This window comes from Archocentrus centrarchus, chromosome 1, assembly GCF_007364275.1.
Source record: "Archocentrus centrarchus isolate MPI-CPG fArcCen1 chromosome 1, fArcCen1, whole genome shotgun sequence".
In the NCBI taxonomy this organism is placed as follows: Eukaryota; Metazoa; Chordata; class Actinopteri; order Cichliformes; family Cichlidae; genus Archocentrus; species Archocentrus centrarchus.
The window spans coordinates 16,143,928-16,162,391 of NC_044346.1; the positions used below are offsets into that span (position 1 = coordinate 16,143,928).

Sequence of the window (18,464 nt, forward strand, 5' to 3'; positions counted from 1 at the left end):
GCTGCTGGGTTGTTGCCCTCCTACGGCCTCCTCCACGTCTCCTGGTGTACTGGCCTGTCTCCTGGTAGCGCCTCCAGCCTCTGGACACTACGCTGACAGACACAGCAAACCTTCTTGCCACAGCTCGCATTGGATGAGCTGCACTACCTGAGACACTTGTGTGGGTTGTAGAGTCCGTCTCATGCTACCACGAGTGTGAAAGCACCACCAACATTCAAAAGTGACCAAAACATCAGCCAGAAAGCATAGGTACTGAGAAGTGGTCTGTGGTCCCCACCTGCAGAACCACTCCTTTATTGAGTGTGTCTTGCTAATTGCCAATAATTTCCACCTGTTGTCTATTCCATTTGCACAACAGCATGTGAAACTGATTGTCAATCAGTGTTGCTTCCTAAGTGGACAGTTTGATTTCACAGAAGTTTGATTTACTTGGAGTTATATTGTGTTGTTTAAGTGTTCCCTTTATTTTTTGGAGCAGTGTGTGTGTGTGTATATACATACATAAACTTCATAATACAATTCATCATAATATTTGGTTTATTTCCTAATTTGATTACAGTGTTCGATGACCAGACTTGCTGTGCAATGTGTGCTGCCTACAAGCCCCCAGTTTCGGGACCTCAAATGACAGACTGGGTGAGAGTATGAGTTGTCAATGTGAAAATCTGAAGCATAAATAAAGAGTAACTCTAGGTACTGATAAAGTCGTAAATAACATATGCCAAGCAAGTACACACCCTACTGTGTGACTGGAGAGGAGTATTTACTGTATTACTATACCGCTAAACATATACGTTTTCTGTTATATTTTAACAGATCCAGTGCGACAGGTGTGACAAATGGTTTCATGCCCTGTGCCTAGACATCAAAAGCAACCAATATGAAAAGGCAAAGAGAGGCAGCTGGAAATGTCTGTTGTGCACGTAATAAAAAAATCTTTCTACCCTGTTGAATGTAGTTCAAAAGAAATAATTTGAAATTATATGTAGAAAATAAAACTGTACTTCGTTTCAATAGCATTAAGGCTGTGCCTCATCTGTCTAGTGTAGCAGAATAATTACACACAGATTTCGAGTCAGTGGGTCACATGACCTGGAAGCTATTGAAGAAAAATCTTAATTTTTGGCTATAAAAAAATCCTAAAAAATGTAAAAAGGCTTAAAATGGAAAGAAAATGAGTGTGCCTTATCTGTCTAGTGTAGCAGAACAATTTCACACAGATTTTGAGTCAGTGGGCCACATGACCTGGAAGCTATTGAAGAAAAATCTCAATTTTTCACATAAGAAATTGCTAAAAAATATAAAAAGGCTTAAAATGAAAAGAAAATGAGTGTGCCTCATCTGTCTAGTGTAGGAGAACAATTTCACACAGATTTTGAGTCAGTGGGTCACATGACCTGGAAGCTATTGAAGAAAAATCTCAATTTTTGGCTATAAAAAATCCTAAAAATATAAAAATGCTTAAAATGGAAAGAAAATGAGTGTGCCTTATCTGTCTAATGTAGCAGAATAATTACACACAGATTTTGAGTCAGTGGGCCACATGACCTGGAAGCTATTGAAGAAAAATCTCAATTTTCACATAGAAAAATTGCTAAAAAATATAAAAAGGCTTAAAATGGAAAGAAAATGAGTGTGCCTTATCTGTCTAGTGTAGCAGAACAATTTCACACAGATTTTGAGTCAGTGGGCCACATGACCTGGAAGCTATTGAAGAAAATCTCAATTTTTCACATAAAAAATCCTAAAAAATATAAAAATGCTTAAAATGGAAAGAAAATGAGTGTGCCTCATCTGTCTAATGTAGGAGAACAATTTCACACAGATTTTGAGTCAGTGGGTCACATGACCTGGAAGCTATTGAAGAAAAATCTTAATTTTTGGCTATAAAAAAATCCTAAAAAATGTAAAAAGGCTTAAAATGAAAAGAAAATGAGTGTGCCTCATATGTCTAGTGTAGAAGAAAAATTACACACAGATTTTGAGTCAGTGGGTCACATGACCTGGAAGCTATTGAAGAAAAATCTCAATTTTTCACATAAAAAATTGCTAAAAAATATAAAAAGGCTTAAAATGGAAAGAAAATGAGTGTGCCTTATCTGTCTAGTGTAGCAGAACAATTTCACACAGATTTTGAGTCAGTGGGACACATGACCTGGAAGCTATTGAAGAAAAATCTCAATTTCTGGCTATAAAAAATCCTAAAAAATATAAAAATGCTTAAAATGGAAAGAAAATGAGTGTGCCTCATTTGTCTAATGTAGCAGAATAATTACACACAGATTTTGAGTCAGTGGGTCACATGACCTGGAAGCTATTGAAGAAAAATCTCAATTTTTGGCTATAAAAAATCCTAAAAAATATAAAAATGCTTAAAATGGAAAGAAAATGAGTGTGCCTCATTTGTCTAATGTAGCAGAATAATTACACACAGACTTTGAGTCAGTGGGTCACATGACCTGGAAGCTATTGAAGAAAAATCTCAATTTTTCACATAAAAAATTGCTAAAAAATATAAAAAGGCTTAAAATGGAAAGAAAATGAGTGTGCCTCATTTGTCTAATGTAGCAGAATAATTACACACAGATTTTGAGTCAGTGGGTCACATGACCTGGAAGCTATTGAAGAAAAATCTCAATTTTTGGCTATAAAAAATCCTAAAAAATATAAAATGCTTAAAATGGAAAGAAAATGAGTGTGCCTCATATGTCTAATGTAGGAGAACAATTTCACACAGATATTGAGTCAGTGGGTCACATGACCTGGAAGCTATTGAAGAAAAATCTTAATTTTTGGCTATAAAAAAATCCTAAAAAATGTAAAAAGGCTTAAAATGAAAAGAAAATGAGTGTGCCTCATCTGTCTAGTGTAGTAGAACAATTACACACAGATTTTGAGTCAGTGGGTCACATGACCTGGAAGCTATTGAAGAAAAATCTCAATTTTTCACATAAAAAATTGCTAAAAAATATAAAAAGGCTTAAAATGGAAAGAAAATGAGTGTGCCTTATCTGTCTAGTGTAGCAGAACAATTTCACACAGATTTTGAGTCAGTGGGCCACATGACCTGGAAGCTATTGAAGAAAAATCTCAATTTATGGCTATAAAAAATCCTAAAAAATATAAAAATGCTTAAAATGGAAAGAAAATGAGTGTGCCTCATTTGTCTAATGTAGCAGAATAATTACACACAGATTTTGAGTCAGTGGGTCACATGACCTGGAAGCTATTGAAGAAAAATCTCAATTTTTGGCTATAAAAAATCCTAAAAATATAAAAATGCTTAAAATGGAAAGAAAATGAGTGTGCCTCATTTGTCTAATGTAGCAGAATAATTACACACAGACTTTGAGTCAGTGGGTCACATGACCTGGAAGCTATTGAAGAAAAATCTCAATTTTCACATAAAAAATTGCTAAAAAATATAAAAAGGCTTAAAATGAAAAGAAAATGAGTGTGCCTCATCTGTCTAGTGTAGTAGAACAATTTCACACAGATTTTGAGTCAGTGGGTCACATGACCTGGAAGCTATTGAAGAAAAATCTCAATTTCTGGCTATAAAAAATCCTAAAAAATATAAAAATGCTTAAAATGGAAAGAAAATGAGTGTGCCTCATTTGTCTATTGTAGCAGAATAATTACACACAGATTTTGAGTCAGTGGGTCACATGACCTGGAAGCTATTGAAGAAAAATCTCAATTTTTGGCTATAAAAAATCCTAAAAAATATAAAAATGCTTAAAATGGAAAGAAAATGAGTGTGCCTCATTTGTCTAATGTAGCAGAATAATTACACACAGACTTTGAGTCAGTGGGTCACATGACCTGGAAGCTATTGAAGAAAAATCTCAATTTTTCACATAAAAAATTGCTAAAAAATATAAAAAGGCTTAAAATGGAAAGAAAATGAGTGTGCCTCATCTGTCTAGTGTAGTAGAACAATTTCACACAGATTTTGAGTCAGTGGGTCACAAGATAAGGAATTTATTTATTTTTGTTTCTCAAGAGTGTTTGGATCGGAAATTTATTGATGGTCCCTAAGTGAACCTCCGCGGGTGAGAGGAGGGAGCGGGAGAGAGCGGCTGGCCGAAATCTGAGTCCCTGAATCGGATCAACTGTGAGCTAGATGCCGCTAACCCCACGGAGCTTGAATATCCAATATCCAACTTGAAACTAACTTCACCGCGGTAAAAAACATTTAGTGTCACTCCATTTCTGGTGCGGGAAGAGGAGAGCTTTTGGGGAGAAAAAGAAAAAGAAAATCTCCGAGCATGCGACGCTTTCCTGTGACGGAAAGAGACAAATTTGTGGGCTGGTCCTGAAAATCCTCGCCACACCCGGGCCCGGCTTCTTACCTGATAAATGCCAAACAGCCGCGCGTGGACAGTCAGTGCTGAGAGTTGCTGATGTGCTGCAGGGAAAGACGTCAAATCTTTTTTTCCAGTGACTTGTTTTGACTCCTTTTTATTCAACTCAAACATCAAATGGAGAGTGAAGACAGTTCACTGCGACAGGTAGGTTCCCTTACAGTTTAATGTGGAGACCAGGATTACTTCTTCTAAAAGCTCGTTTCATTTTTTTTTGATAATTGTTTGATTTGAACTTTTTTTGTTACCCAGTCATAGAGTAATGAAAGATGCAAGCTTTTAAAGGGTGCATGCATCCATTTTCTTCTGCTATTTATTGGGATAAATTAAAAGCCGTTTTGAGGCCCTACACATGTTCAAAAACTCATGAAATTTTGCACACGCGTCAGGTTTCGGGAAATGTAGGTATTTTATTAGTTTAGGGCACGGGCGCTCCAAAATGGCTCTATAGCGCCACCTATAATGTTGCAAAAGACGAGCCCCATCGTTGTGTTTCACGTATATGTAGGAATTTTGGTACACCTTTGTAACACGTCCACACGCACAATAAAGTTCTCTTGAAGCGATGATCTACACCCAGCGGGAAGTCAGCGATTTTAATGAATTAGGTTAGGCGTGAACTACAGATGTCGGTGAATGTAAATCAACGTTTAAGGGCGCGACCACATGAAATTTTAATTGGCTCTCTTTCACACATGCAATATCTAATCTGGACCAAACTTCTCCAGTAGGATAAGGGTCCGACCTTGAACACATCCATATGACGACATTTAATGATAGTCGCAGCGCCACCTACTGGAACTGTCATGTTTTACGTTTGAGTTACAGCTTGAGTCAATTTTCTCTTCACACAGAACCATCTCAAATTTGGAAACCGTTAAGGAGTTGGTGTGACATTGTGCTGAAAACTGTGAGTTTTCCTCAGAGGGCGTGACCCTGGCAGCATGGCGAATCTCGATGTTTCGCCATGAAGCAAAAAAAAAAAAGAAAAATGCTGCAACTCTCACATTCTCCAACCTGATCCAAACTTCACTGGTTTAATAAGAGTACCGCCCTGAACACATTGATATGCCAATAGTCAGAAATTGTTAGAATGCCACCTACTGTGAACTCTAAATGTCATGTTTTATACTTTGATGTACTGCTCCAGTTTGACCCAAGACCTCAAGTGGTCTGAATGAACATCGGAGCCTGACGGTGATGTGAGTTTTCCCTTAATGGTGCGCTCTGTAGTCATGCAGATTCACCATGAAACAAAAAGAGCTTGATGAGGGGCTTGGAAAGCTCAAAGTCATGAAATCTGGCACACGTCTCTGTCATGATGAAACCTTTCAGGTTTTATCACTCTGATCACTGAATATGGCAAAAATAGCCCCATAGCGCCACCTAGAAAAAATCAGCCTCGGGTCTATGTTTCAGCTATGTATCTGAAAATTTGTAGGCTCATGTAACACCCTGAGATGTGCAAAAAAAGTCTCTTGGAGCCATACTTGAAATCTAACAGTAAGTCAGCCATTTTGATTTTAAGCTATCCTTTTTTTTTTTTTTTTAATTTATTTATTTATTTTGGGGCCTTTTTTTTTTTTTTTTTTTGCCATTTTCAGGTGTCACGGTTCAACAAACTCCTGCTAGAGCGTTCAACCCAGTGAAACCAAACTAGTTCATCACCTAGACAAGTGAGCTACCAAAAGCTGTTAAAGGTTTTATAGGATATTAAACTGTGCTGCCGTAGCAATGCTCCGATTTTGGGTTTCATTTTCCTGAAGTGTTCTCAATGGCAGTGAGGTTGAATCAGTCTGAGGGAGAAGGAGCTCTGCTGCCTCAGCAGTGTGGAGTGGAGTGGGTGAGATGGGTTGTCCATGATGTAGAGCAGTTTGTTCACTGACCTCCTGTCCCTCACTGACTCAAACGCCTCCAAATTCTGACCAATGATGGTTCCAGCCTTGTGAATCAATTTGTTGATCCGCTGGCATCTGTGGCACTGATGCTGCCCCCCCCCCCCCCCTCCCCCAATCAGACAACAGCAAAGTAGATGGCACTCACTACCACAGACTGGTAGAAGATCTCCAACATCTTGCTGCACACATTAAAGGATGTGAGCTTCCTTAGAAAGTAGAGTCTGCTCATTCCCTTCTTATACACATCATCACTGTTGGTCCTCCAGTCCAGTCTGTCATTCAGGTGAACGCCCAGGTACCTGTAGGAACGATGTTTTGGAGAGAACAGTGAGCTTTACAACCTTAATGTCACTATCAATATTTGTTTTAAATAAAGGTGAACTGTCACTAGGATGGTCCTGACATTAAAAATACTGAGAGAAGTTTAGGAGAAAAAAAATAGTCACTCAGTCACTTTCACTTCTCCTGGTTTTGAAAGGCTACAGCAAAACCAATACTGAAAAGCCTCGGAGGACTCTGAGGATAGTTCCTCTCACTCATTTGGTTATGGTGCTGTGGCGAATGGCACCATGCTTTATAATGGTAGGGTTGTACAATACATGCTCTCATTTACTGTGCAGTTTAATCAACAAAATTTGTATCAGTTCTGGTGTAGAAAGTTATCTTTTTTTCATTCAGAAGTAAAATTAATGGAAAAGCTAAATTACATGTTTTGGTAGATTTGATTGCATGTTTTTGCTTAGCTTTATTTATTTTCCCCCAGGTGGACTTGAAGAAGCCCAGTGAGGATGCAGTGTAAGTGAAAATCTAATGCAGCAAAAGGTTGTTTGTACTTCAATGATTCAGATATAATGAAATGCACAATTATTGATTTTTTTTTTTTTTTTTTTTTTTTTTTTTTAATATACAAAACTTAAAGAATACTGTGGAAATATCCTGTGGGGTATCATATGATGCATTTACTTATTGTAAGACTCCAGAGATGCAGTACTGATACATTTCTCCTTCATATTTAAAAAAATGCACGTGAAGTCATAGAACAAACTTCTGTAGACCGGCTTCAGCATTTGTCTTGTCATTAAGATTTTGAATATTAATTTTTGACTCTTTTTACTCAGATCGCCTGAAATGGATTTGGAGGCAGCAGTGAACGACTCTTTCACTGCTGTCAATCTCTTTCTGAACAACAGGTTTGCCGATGCATTGGCCCTTTTAAAACCCAGGTAAGTCACTGATACTCTGACAACAACCTGACTGTGTTCACTTTATTTTATTTAGAAATTGGAATATTATGATAGTATGTTATGGTTTGTATTTTCACTGGGGATTTACACTTTTTCTTAAAGAGAAAAAACAAACCTTTGCTGCATTTGTCTTCTAGGAAGAGTCAAAGTATGTACCATGCAATGGGTTACAGCAGCATTTTGGTGATGCAGGCTGCCATGACCTTTGATCCAAAGGACATGGATGCTGCCATGACGTCACTGAAAGAAGCCCTGCAGACCTGCCAGAGGTATGTCTCAATAATTAGAATGACAGTATCATAAAGTGTAAAATTTTAGGATATCTTTAAGTTGTGAACGTGTTTCTTAACTTAGATTTCGGAAGAAAACTGGACTAATAGAAAGCCTGACTAACCTTTGGTACAGACAGCCAGCTGATAATTTGACAGAAGGTGGGTGAATAACTGCATCTGCTGACATCACAACTTGGCCAATTTATAAATTTGATGGTGAAACACAATAAATTTAAATGAAATTTAATGACTGTGACACTGAGTCACCATTAAAAAAACAAAAACAAAATGAGAACATGGAGTCGGTTTGAATCGTGTACAGATTCAGATTTTTCTTTTTTTTTCTTTTTTTTTTCTTAAAACAAAGCTTTGTTTTCCATGCATAACACAATGTTGCACTTCTCATTGCCAGAGGAGATGCATGCAGAGCTGTGCTATGCTGAAGTCTTGCTGCAGAAAGCTGCCCTCACATTCCTTGATGAAAGCATCATAGGCTTCATTAAAGGAGGGATGAAAATCCGACACAGTTACCAGATTTTCAAGTAAGAAGTCTGGAGAGCACTCTTATAATGGAAGTGACCGTCATAAATTATTTTTAAAAAATTGCTATATTTACGTTAATTCAGATGTCTTTCCAAACCAGGGATTGCCAGGCCATGGAAAATGTCATGAAGGATGAGGAAAAACAGAGAAGCACACACATTCATTTTAGGGGTGGAGTCAGTATGGGAATTGGATCCTTCAATCTGGTGAGAGCTACAAAGAGTTGACATTCATGCAAAAATATTACAAATTTACATTTTCCCATTACTGCCGATTTACTGTTTGATTGAAGATATTTTATGGTAATGGTAACTGTTTTGATTTACGTATATTTTATTTTTTATTACCAGATGCTGTCTCTGCTTCCATCCAGAGTCCTCAGACTAATGGAGTTTTTGGGCTTCTCTGGAGACAGGGTAGGTGGTCTCACCTACATCCAAATGCATTGAGAGTGAAGAGCAGGTGGAAGAGGGCCTGGAGAGGTGGAGGTATGAGCTGGAGAAAAGAGGAATGAAAGGCAGTAGACAGAATACATCTGTGTGAATGAGAGGGAGGAAGGTAGAAAGGCGAAGATGCAAGGAGTAGCAGTAGTGAAGGTAGATGAGGTGAGCCATTCAAAGCAAGGGTCAGTGCACAAGAGAGGTGAAGAAGAAAAGGTGGGGTGGAGGTTCATGGATGGAGTGAAGGAGGACATGCTGAGGGTTGTGTGACAGAGCAGGATGCTAGGGATGGGATGAGATGGAAACAGATGGTCAGCTGTGGCAACCCCAAATGGTAGCACTCCAAGGAAGAAGTTGTTCTGTCATTGTGTAATAATTTTGTCAGTTTTAAAGAAGAAATAAACATCTTGCAGGAAGTGGGTTTGTCTGAGTTGAGAGAGGGAGCAGCTACCAACAGCCTGCGCTCCATCCTCAGCACCCTGAGTCTGCTGATGTTTCATCTCTACATCACAGTGATACTTGGTGAGCACACTTGTAGGGTGAGACTGCTGTTTTTTTTTTTTTTTTTTCCTAGATTTAAATAGCCTATGTAATCTTAAAAGAAACCACATTTGTCAATCATTTGGAGGTTAATAATCTGAAAGTGATTTCTGTGGATTCTTTAAGGTACTGGTGATGGAAACCTGACTGAATGTGAGGCCCTGCTGAAACCCTACAGTGAAAAGTTCCCTAATGTAAGCTGTGGGGTTTCCTAACTTCTAACTTTTTTTTTTTTTTAATGGAAACTTTTAACCTTTTTTTTTTTTTTTTTTTTTTTTTTTCTCCCCTCTACAGGGGGCCCTCATGCTTTTCTACACTGCAAGGATTGCTGTGCTCAAAGGAAACTTCACATTTGTAAGTAACCGTGATGTCTCACTGTACGCATTTACAGAACTGTCACTCATGACGTTGTTCTGTGCAGGCCCAGGAGAAGTTCCTGGCATGTATTGCATCACAGGAAGAGTGGCGGCAGATTCACCACCTGTGCTACTGGGAGCTGATGTGGGTCTACTCCTTTGAACAAAACTGGTTGGAGGCCTATCGATACGCCAACCTGCTCTGCAAGGAGAACAAATGGTCCCAGGTATCTAATGTGACAATGTCTCCCTTTGCCGTGTAATCCAATTTCTTTTCTCTATTAGAAGATTTTCAAGGTTTTTTTTTTTTTTTTTTTTTCTTGTAGGCTGTCTATGTATTTCAAAAGCTGCCATCTTGAGCATGCTGCCAGAGGAAGAAGTGAACAAACTGAAAGAAAATGTGGTGGAGTTATTCAGGTGTGCAAAGAAATAAACAACTATACTAATAATTATAAGTTCAGTTGATATAAATCTACAAATAAAGTAACTGTGAAATATGGTTTGAAGGCAGGTGGAGGGCCTCAGGATGAGAATTGCTGGGAAGTCAATTCCAACTGAGAAGTTTGCAGCAAAGAAGGCCCACAGATACTCCTCTTCCACCCCCGTGAAACTCGTCGTCCCTGCTTTGGTGAGGACACATTCTTTCAGTGGACTGATTAGGCTTTTTGTTGTTGTTCACTTGTAAACAACAATCTGTTTCCACAGGAAATGATGTATGTGTGGAATGGCTTCACAATAGTAGGCAAAAGACCCGAGCTGACTGAAGGAATCCTGTCAACTTTAGAGATTGCAGAAGAGCAGCTCAGAAATGATCCAAGTGAGGAAAATTTTCAAATCAGTGTTTTGTTTTTTTTTTTTGTTTTTTATATAGACATGAAGCTTAAAGCTTACTGTGTATTGTATAGACCCGTCAGAGTACCATGTGGATGATGAGTGTGTCATCCAGCTGCTGAAGGGTCTGTGCTTAAGACATCTGGGACGCCTGATCCAAGCTGAGATCTGCTTCAATCACGTCATTTCTAGGTGAGGTTATCTTGATGCCAGTGCAACACACATGCTACTCAAAGTCCTCAGCAGAAACGTTAGTTCATCTAGTTCCCAAATAATTTATTCTGTGGCAGTATCCCTGTTCAGTCGTGTGACTTTCCTTGTTTCCAAACTAAAATAAAATGACCCTTAGCTTATATTTCACAACCTCCATTTCCTTGAGTGATCCATAGATTGTTGTCATTTAGAGTTCTGTTGATCAGTCTTGAATGAATTCAAAATATTCACATTTCTCTCAAAACCTTGGTGCAAATGGACTGAAATGTAGCCAGAAAAACATTAAGCATACACAGTGAACTTACTTCTCACCATTATCAGTTAACCATGCTGGTGTCCCGTGTTTATGACAGTGATTGAATTTAATTTTTGTCTCTGTTAGCGTCCCCAAAGCCATGGCTCAAATGAACATAAGATGCTGCAGCTCAAGAAACATTTAAAAATGGAAACATAAATAATTACAAGATCTCACATTAAAAACAAGATGATGGGAGCCCTGGAAAAAAAACAAAAACAAAACAGAAGATCACAAACCAACCCCACATAGGCCATCTGATTCAGACTTCTCACCTAAAGTAACTGAGCAACTGATTAATGCTGTGAGGGAGAGTGAGATGACCCATGCTCTGCCTTATTGGGATGCGTGCAAGTGAGCCCTCTGCAACCAATCAACACTAGGGATGAATCAGAGGAGAGAGAGAGCAGGTCAAGAAGGATGATGGAAAATCAATATCAGGATGGTAGATGTGCTGGAGCACCACGGCATGTGTAGCAGTCATATTCACTTTTTTTTTTTTTTTTTTTTTTTCTCCCCTTTCTTTCTTGCAGTGATGGTGATATCAAGCATGACAGCTATCTGGTGCCCTTTACCATGTATGAGCTTGGCTTACTGCACAAGCAGAAAGGTGACATTGACAAGGCCATTGCTGTAATGGAAAATGCCATGTAAGTCTTTTCAGCCCATTCCTGGATTAAAAAGAAATGTGCATGTTACCTTAAAAAACAATGAGCCAGATTTGCAAATTAAAAAATGTTTTTAAGTTTGTCACTTGTAATCTGAAGCACTTTGAGTGGGCAGTAAGACTAGAAACATGCTATATACACTCACCAGCCACTCCATCGGGCACACCTGTTCATTTGTTCGCTAATTCAAATATCTGATCAGCCAATCACACGGCAGCAACTCAGTGCATTTTGGCATGTAAAGTCAACCTGCTGAAGTTCAAAATGAGCATCAGAATTTGGGGGGGGGGGGTAACTAACTCTGATTATGTTGTGGTTGTTGGTGCCAGATGTAGAACTCTGAAACTGATGATCTAGTGCAGGGATCCTCAAATCCAGGCCTCAATGTCCGGTGTCCTGCAGGTTTTAGATGTCCCTGATCCAACACACCTGATTCAAATGGCTGAATTACCGAGGCCTGGATTTGAGGATCCCTGATCTAGTGGGACTTCCCCACACAACTATCTCTAGGGTTTACAAAGAATGGTCTGAAAAAGAGGAAGTGTTCAGTAAGCAGCAGTTCTCTGGGTGAAAATATCTTGTTGATTTAAGAGGAGAATGATCAGACTACTTCAAGCTCACAGGAAGTTAACAGTAACTTAATTAACCCCCCATTACAACCAAGGTATGTAAAAGCGCATCTCTGAACCCCTTAATACCAAGTGAGCATCGTTTTAACACCACAGCTTGAATTGCTGCTGAGCATTTCCATCCCTTTACGACCACAGTGTACCCATCTTCTGATGGTTGCTTCACCAGAATAGCACACCATATCACACAATTCAAATAATCTCAATCTGGTTTCTTGAACATGATGGTGAGTTCACTGCACTCATTTGGCTTCCACTGTCACCAGATCTCCATTCAAAGGGATCATCTTTGGGATGTGGTGGAATTAGAAAGTCTCATCATGCATGCACAGCTAACAAATCTGCAGCAATGTGTGATGCTATCATGTCAATATGGATCAAATTCTCTGAGGAATGTTTCCAGCATCTTGAATCTGTGCCACAGTCCTGAAGGCAAAAAGGGGGTCGAACCTCTTACTAGCAAGGTATACCTAATAAAGTGGCTGAGTGTAAATGCCAGTCCATTTCCTTATATGGGAGGAAGTAATCACACTTTGAATTTGGGTCAAGTGCAACCAAACCAACTGACACATGCAAAACAGCAGCTACCTGTTGGTTATAGTAGCTTAATGCCATATTACACAAATATGTAACAAGTGTTTTGTTTTGGGTGTTTTTTTTTTTTTTTTTTTTTTTTTTTTGTAGGATGAACTACAAGAACTACAACATGGAGTCAAGGCTGCATTTCCGCATTCATGCAGCACTCAACACCATGGGTTCCTTTGCTGCCAAACTTCCACCATCACGTACAGCAGCTTAAGAAATTGCATGAAACTTGATATACAGTAAAGGGCTTTACACCTGACACAGTTTACTATGTTTCGTCTGTTGCCTTCAGCCCACACTGTCCTTGGACCTCTGCCTGTGCATCACTTCACCTGGCCTTAATGCTAAATCTATGTAATTATTTATTTTTTGGCTGTGTCGGTATTTTAGCTTGTATTTATGGATATACAACCTATTTAATCTACAGTTAAAGAAGAAATGAGCCTAAAAATGCTCCCAGTCTGCCATTATAATTGCTGCTTACACAGTATTTTAAACATACCTGTATAACAAAGTACAGCCCAGTCCTGATCTAAGGTCAACTGACCTTTTGTAAATAGCTCTCCATTTGTTCAGTGCTGGTAATTGGGATTTTCAGAATAAACATTACTACTGCTGTTCAGTCCTGTCTGCTGTTTGTGTTGGTGTTCCTGGGTCTCTCTTGTAAAAGGGAATTTAATTTCAATGAGTGCCTAATTAAGTGAAGATTTCTGTAAACTTACAGACACAAAATATAAAGCACCTGTGAGATGTTTGTACATTTGATCACTGAAGTTGAGATAATATTTGATCAAATACACAAAGCAGGATGAAAGTGGAAGACCACAGAGGAGGTTTATGCATGTAGTAAAGGAGGGCATGTAGAGGGTTGGTGTGACAAGAGAATGGAAGGGATGGGGGCAGATGATCTGCTGTGGAAACCCCTAAATTGAGCGGCCAAAGGGGGGAAAAAAAAACTTGTAAGAGTAGTTAGGCATATTAACATGAATTGACCATGCTTCCTTGACAATAATTAAAATTTAAAATACAAGTCTGTTTACATGTGTAACAAAATAAAGTGGGGAATGAAATTATAAAGTCCCATATTACAAAATTCCCACCTGAGATTTTCATAAATCTCGCATAAACCAGGAAAGACAACAGCCCAAAACTTAAATCTCAACACAGTTGGGGTTTATATTTTTTTTTTTTTTTTCTTCAGCTCTCCTTTACAACAATTTCTGCTCACCAGCCCTTTCGCCATCAGAAGATGGTCATAAAGGGATGGACATGGCCAGCAACAACACTCAGATAGACTGTGGCATTTAAACGATGCTCAGTTGGTGCTAAGGGGCCCAAAGTGTGCCAAGAAAATATCCCCCACACCATTACACCACCTCCAGCCTGAGTTGTTGATACAAAGCAGGATGAATCTATGTTTTTGTTTTTGATGCCAATTTCTGACTCTAACATCTGATTGTAGCAGCAGAAATTGACTCATCAGACCAGGCAACTTTTTCCAGTTCTCCAGTTTTTATATATTTTTCTATTATGTGAACTGTAGCCTCAACTTCCTGTTCTTAGCTGGCAAGAGTAGCGCCAGGTGTGGTCTTCATCTGCTTTAAGATTTAATGTGTTGTGCATTCAGATATATGCTTCTGCATACCTTGGTTATAGGTTAGTATGCTATAGGTTAATTTAGCTACTGATGCCTTTCTGTGGCATCAACAAGTTATGTTTTCCCAAAGAACTGCAGCTCACTGGATATTTGATAATTTTCGGACCATTCTCTGTAAAGCCAAGATATGGTTGTGTGGGAAAATCCCAACATATCAGCAGTTTCTGAAATACTCAGAACCAGCAGAGCCAGGCCAAGCCTTGAAGGGGCCCTAAGCAAAATCTGATTTGGGGCCCCCTTCATACCACTTCATTATCACCTGAACCTAACCATTATTAATGCTGGAGGGTTAACGTTGATTATTAATTTTTTAGAATGCATTGCTGTTTCAGCCTCATGTACATAAGCCCACTGAAAAACAATGTATTTTCAATTCAATTCAATACAATTTTATTTATACGGCACCAAATCACAACAGTCGCCTCAAAGCACTTTATATTGTAAAGTAAAGACCCTACAATGATTACAGAGAAAACCCAACAGTCAAAACGACCCCCTATGAGCAAGCACAACAGTGGGAAGGAAAAACTCCCTTTTAACAGAAAGAAACCTCAGACAGAACCAGGCTCAGGGAGGGACAGTCACCCGCCACGACCAGTTGGGGCTGAGGGGAGAGACAGACATTAATAATAACTAATGATTAAATGCAGAGTGGGGTATAAACAGAGTGAAAAGAGGTGTATGAAGTGAAACACTCAGTGCATCATAGGAATCTTCCAGCAGCCTAGGCCTATTACAGCATAACTAAGGGATGGTTCAGGGTCTCCTGATCCAGTCTTAACCATAAGTTTTATCATAAAGTTTTAAGCCTAATCATAAAAATAGAGAGGGTATCTGTCTCCTGAATCCAAATTGAGAGCTGGTTCCACAGAAGAGGGGCCTGAAAGCTGTGCCTCCCATTCTACTTAAGAGTAGAATGGGAGGCACAAGTAGCACTGTGTGGGTACACTGTGGTCATAAAGAGATGGTCATGTGAACCAAAATTAAGCCAGCAGTCTGAGAGCAAAGTGCTCTATTGGGGTGATATTGTACTATGAGGTCTTTGAGATAAGATGAGGCCTGATTATTCCAGACCTTGAATGTGAAAAGAAGAACTTTAAATTAATTTCTGGATTTAACAGGGAGCCAATGAAGAGAAGCCAATATGGGAAAAATATGCTCTCTCTTTCTAGTCCCTGTCAGTACTCTAGCTGCAGCATTTTATATCAGCTGAAGGCTTTTCAGGGAGCTTTTAGGACAGCCTGATAATAATGAATTATGATAATCCAGCCTAGAAGTAATAAATGCATGAATTAGCCTATATATTTGTTTAATATTTCAAGAAGATGATTTTTTTTTTTTTTATTGTCATTATACGTCAAGACATACAATGAAATTACGTTCCAGAACACCCATCCAAGAACACAGAGACAGACACAAACAGGGGAGACAGGCGTCTGAGGTCATGCAGCCGTTTTACCAGCACTACCTTTGGCAGGAAAACAGAAAGAGATACATTAGGATAGGTAGGTTAAAAAAAAATCCTCTCGTACTGTGTTCATTATGAACACCTTACGAGGTTCCAAAAAACACCTCAGCAAAGCAGTGTATTATACATTATTAATATGTGCATTGAAGGACATGTCCTGCTCAAAAATTACTCCAAGATTCCTCACAGTGTTACTGGAGGCCAAAGTAATGCCATCCAGAGTAAGTATCTGGTTTGACACCATGTTTCTTAGATTTGTGGGGCTGAGTACAAGAACTTCAGTTTTATCTGAATTTAGAAGCAGGAAATTAGAGGTCATCCAGGCCTTAATGTCTTTAAGACATTCCTGCAGTTTAACCGATGTGTGTCATCTGGCTTCATGGATAGATAAAGCTGTATTTCAGTATGAAATACACATTGTAAAACTATGTCATGTCCATGACACTGAGGAGGGTGGGACAAATATCAATACATGGCATATCCAATCTAGAGGGCACAGACTTTTTAGAAAATATGTGATTTAGGGTGTTTGACCTGCTTTTGGACATGTTGGACTGTTTTCATCCAAAAGATATATATTTTTGCACAACTATGCAAATGCACCTAATTACAGACTAGTAAATAAGCCATTTGTAATATGTAAATAATAACATACCTTTGTCTTTTTTTTTCTCCCTCTAATCTCTTTTTCTTCTGCTCTGCCCCAGAGGGACAGGTCCTTTCTGTGACATTTCTATTTTGTAGCTTTATCCACAAATGGCCATAACTGACATACCATCAGGTCACAAGTGCTGATGCAGATGTCTGCCCAAACTACCTGAATGCACGCTGAAACAGGAAGTCAGTCAGCAAGTAGCCTACTTATTAAATTAGTATTGTTACAATTGTACAAATCTGGGCAGTAAGAATAGTCTCTTCTTTCTTTTAGGACATTGCTGTGTGTATAAAAACAAAACAAACCTTTCATGACAAATGTAGGTGAGCTTGGGGGCCCATAGTGGTCAGGGGACCCTATGCAGCCGCATATGTCACCAATGCCTTGGGCCGGGCTCTGTGGAAGACATCCTGTATTGTGCTGGTGTTGGCACAACACCGGTACCAAAACTCAAGTGCCCAGCTGAACTAAATGACTACAGATCGGTGGCCCTTACATCACACATCATGAAAACCTTGGAACGGCTGATTCTACACCTACTGAGACTTGAGGTCAAAGACAGACTTGATCTCCTGCAGTCCTGCATACAAACAACACATCAGTGTAAATGATGCTGTCCTCTACATGCTTCACCGAGCCCTAGCTCATCTGGAGGAATCTGGTGCTTACGTGAGAGTTTTGTTCTTTGATTTTTCAAGCGCTTTCAATGCCACCCAACCAAATATACTCAAAGACCAGCTCGCAGAGATGGGTGAAGATTCTTTCTTTGTTTCCTGGATAACAGACTACTTGACAGAAAGGCTGCAATTTGTCAGGTTAGGGAACTGTGTTTCTGGGACATTAATGAGCAGCACAAGTGCTCCACAGGGGACTCTCCTGGCTCCATTCCTTTTCACACTGTATACAGCAGACTTCAAATACAATTCTAAGTCCTGCCACATCCAGAAATACTTGGATGACACTGCCTTTGTGGTGTGTATCAGGAATGGACAGGAATCTGAATATAGGGATCTTGTTATAAAGACTTCAGCAACTGGAGTCACAAAAACCACCTCATATTAAACACCTCTAAGACAAAGGAAATGAAGCCAGTGAAGGTTTGTGGGGTGGACATGGAGGTGGTAACAAAATATAAATATCTAAGTTTACACGTAGATGACAAACTCGACTGGTCCCCGAATACAGCCAAACTATACAAAAAGGGGCAGAGCCATCTCGCCTTGAGGCGACTGGTTGTTGTGATTTTGCCCTATATAAATAAAATTGAATTGAATTTTTGTTAAGTAAACTAAGATCTCTTGACATCTGTAGTAAAATGTTGAAAATGTTCTACCAGTCTGTCGTGGCAAGTATGCCGTACTATGCTGCAGTCTGCTGGTGTGGCAGCATCAGAAACAAGGATGCAAGGAGACTGGACAAACTAGTGAGGAAAGCTGACTCTGTAAGTGGAGTGGGAATGGACACGCTGGGAGAGGTGGTGGGAAAATGCACACTAACAAAGTTAGAAGCCACCCTGAACAACTCTGATCACCCACTTTATAACATCTTTATGGAACAAAAAAAAAGAAAACCATCAGTACTGGAAGACTCTACTGGTTTTTCAGTTCTCATACAAATACCAGATGAGCTGTGTCAGACAAGTGAATTTCCCCCAGGGATCAAAGTTATCCTTATCCCCATTCTAAATGTGGTTACTTGTCTGCATATTATATTGCTATTCAAAAATATTCATTTCATTTCATTGCTAACAAAACAAGGCGGGGGGGTTAACCACCCTGGTTTGCCTCAGTAACTCTGATGACT

The 18,464-nt window shown here is 39.2% G+C and overlaps 1 protein-coding gene and 1 pseudogene across 2 annotated transcripts in view; both read left to right on the plus strand.

Moving 5' to 3' along the window:
- LOC115786049 (uncharacterized) overlaps positions 1 to 1,014 on the plus strand; it is an 8,347-nt gene extending 7,333 nt beyond the window's left edge. For both annotated transcript variants that reach the window (XM_030738062.1, XM_030738070.1), the window contains 2 exons: positions 560 to 636; positions 817 to 1,014. In XM_030738062.1, the coding sequence (XP_030593922.1) occupies positions 560 to 636; positions 817 to 927 (188 nt within the window). In that variant the 3' untranslated portion in view covers positions 928 to 1,014. The remainder of the gene's footprint in view (positions 1 to 559; positions 637 to 816) is intronic.
- A 3,374-nt stretch (positions 1,015 to 4,388) lies between these two features.
- On the plus strand, positions 4,389 to 13,444 carry LOC115783207 (tetratricopeptide repeat protein 39B-like; annotated as a pseudogene).
- Positions 13,445 to 18,464: the final 5,020 nt, after the last annotated feature.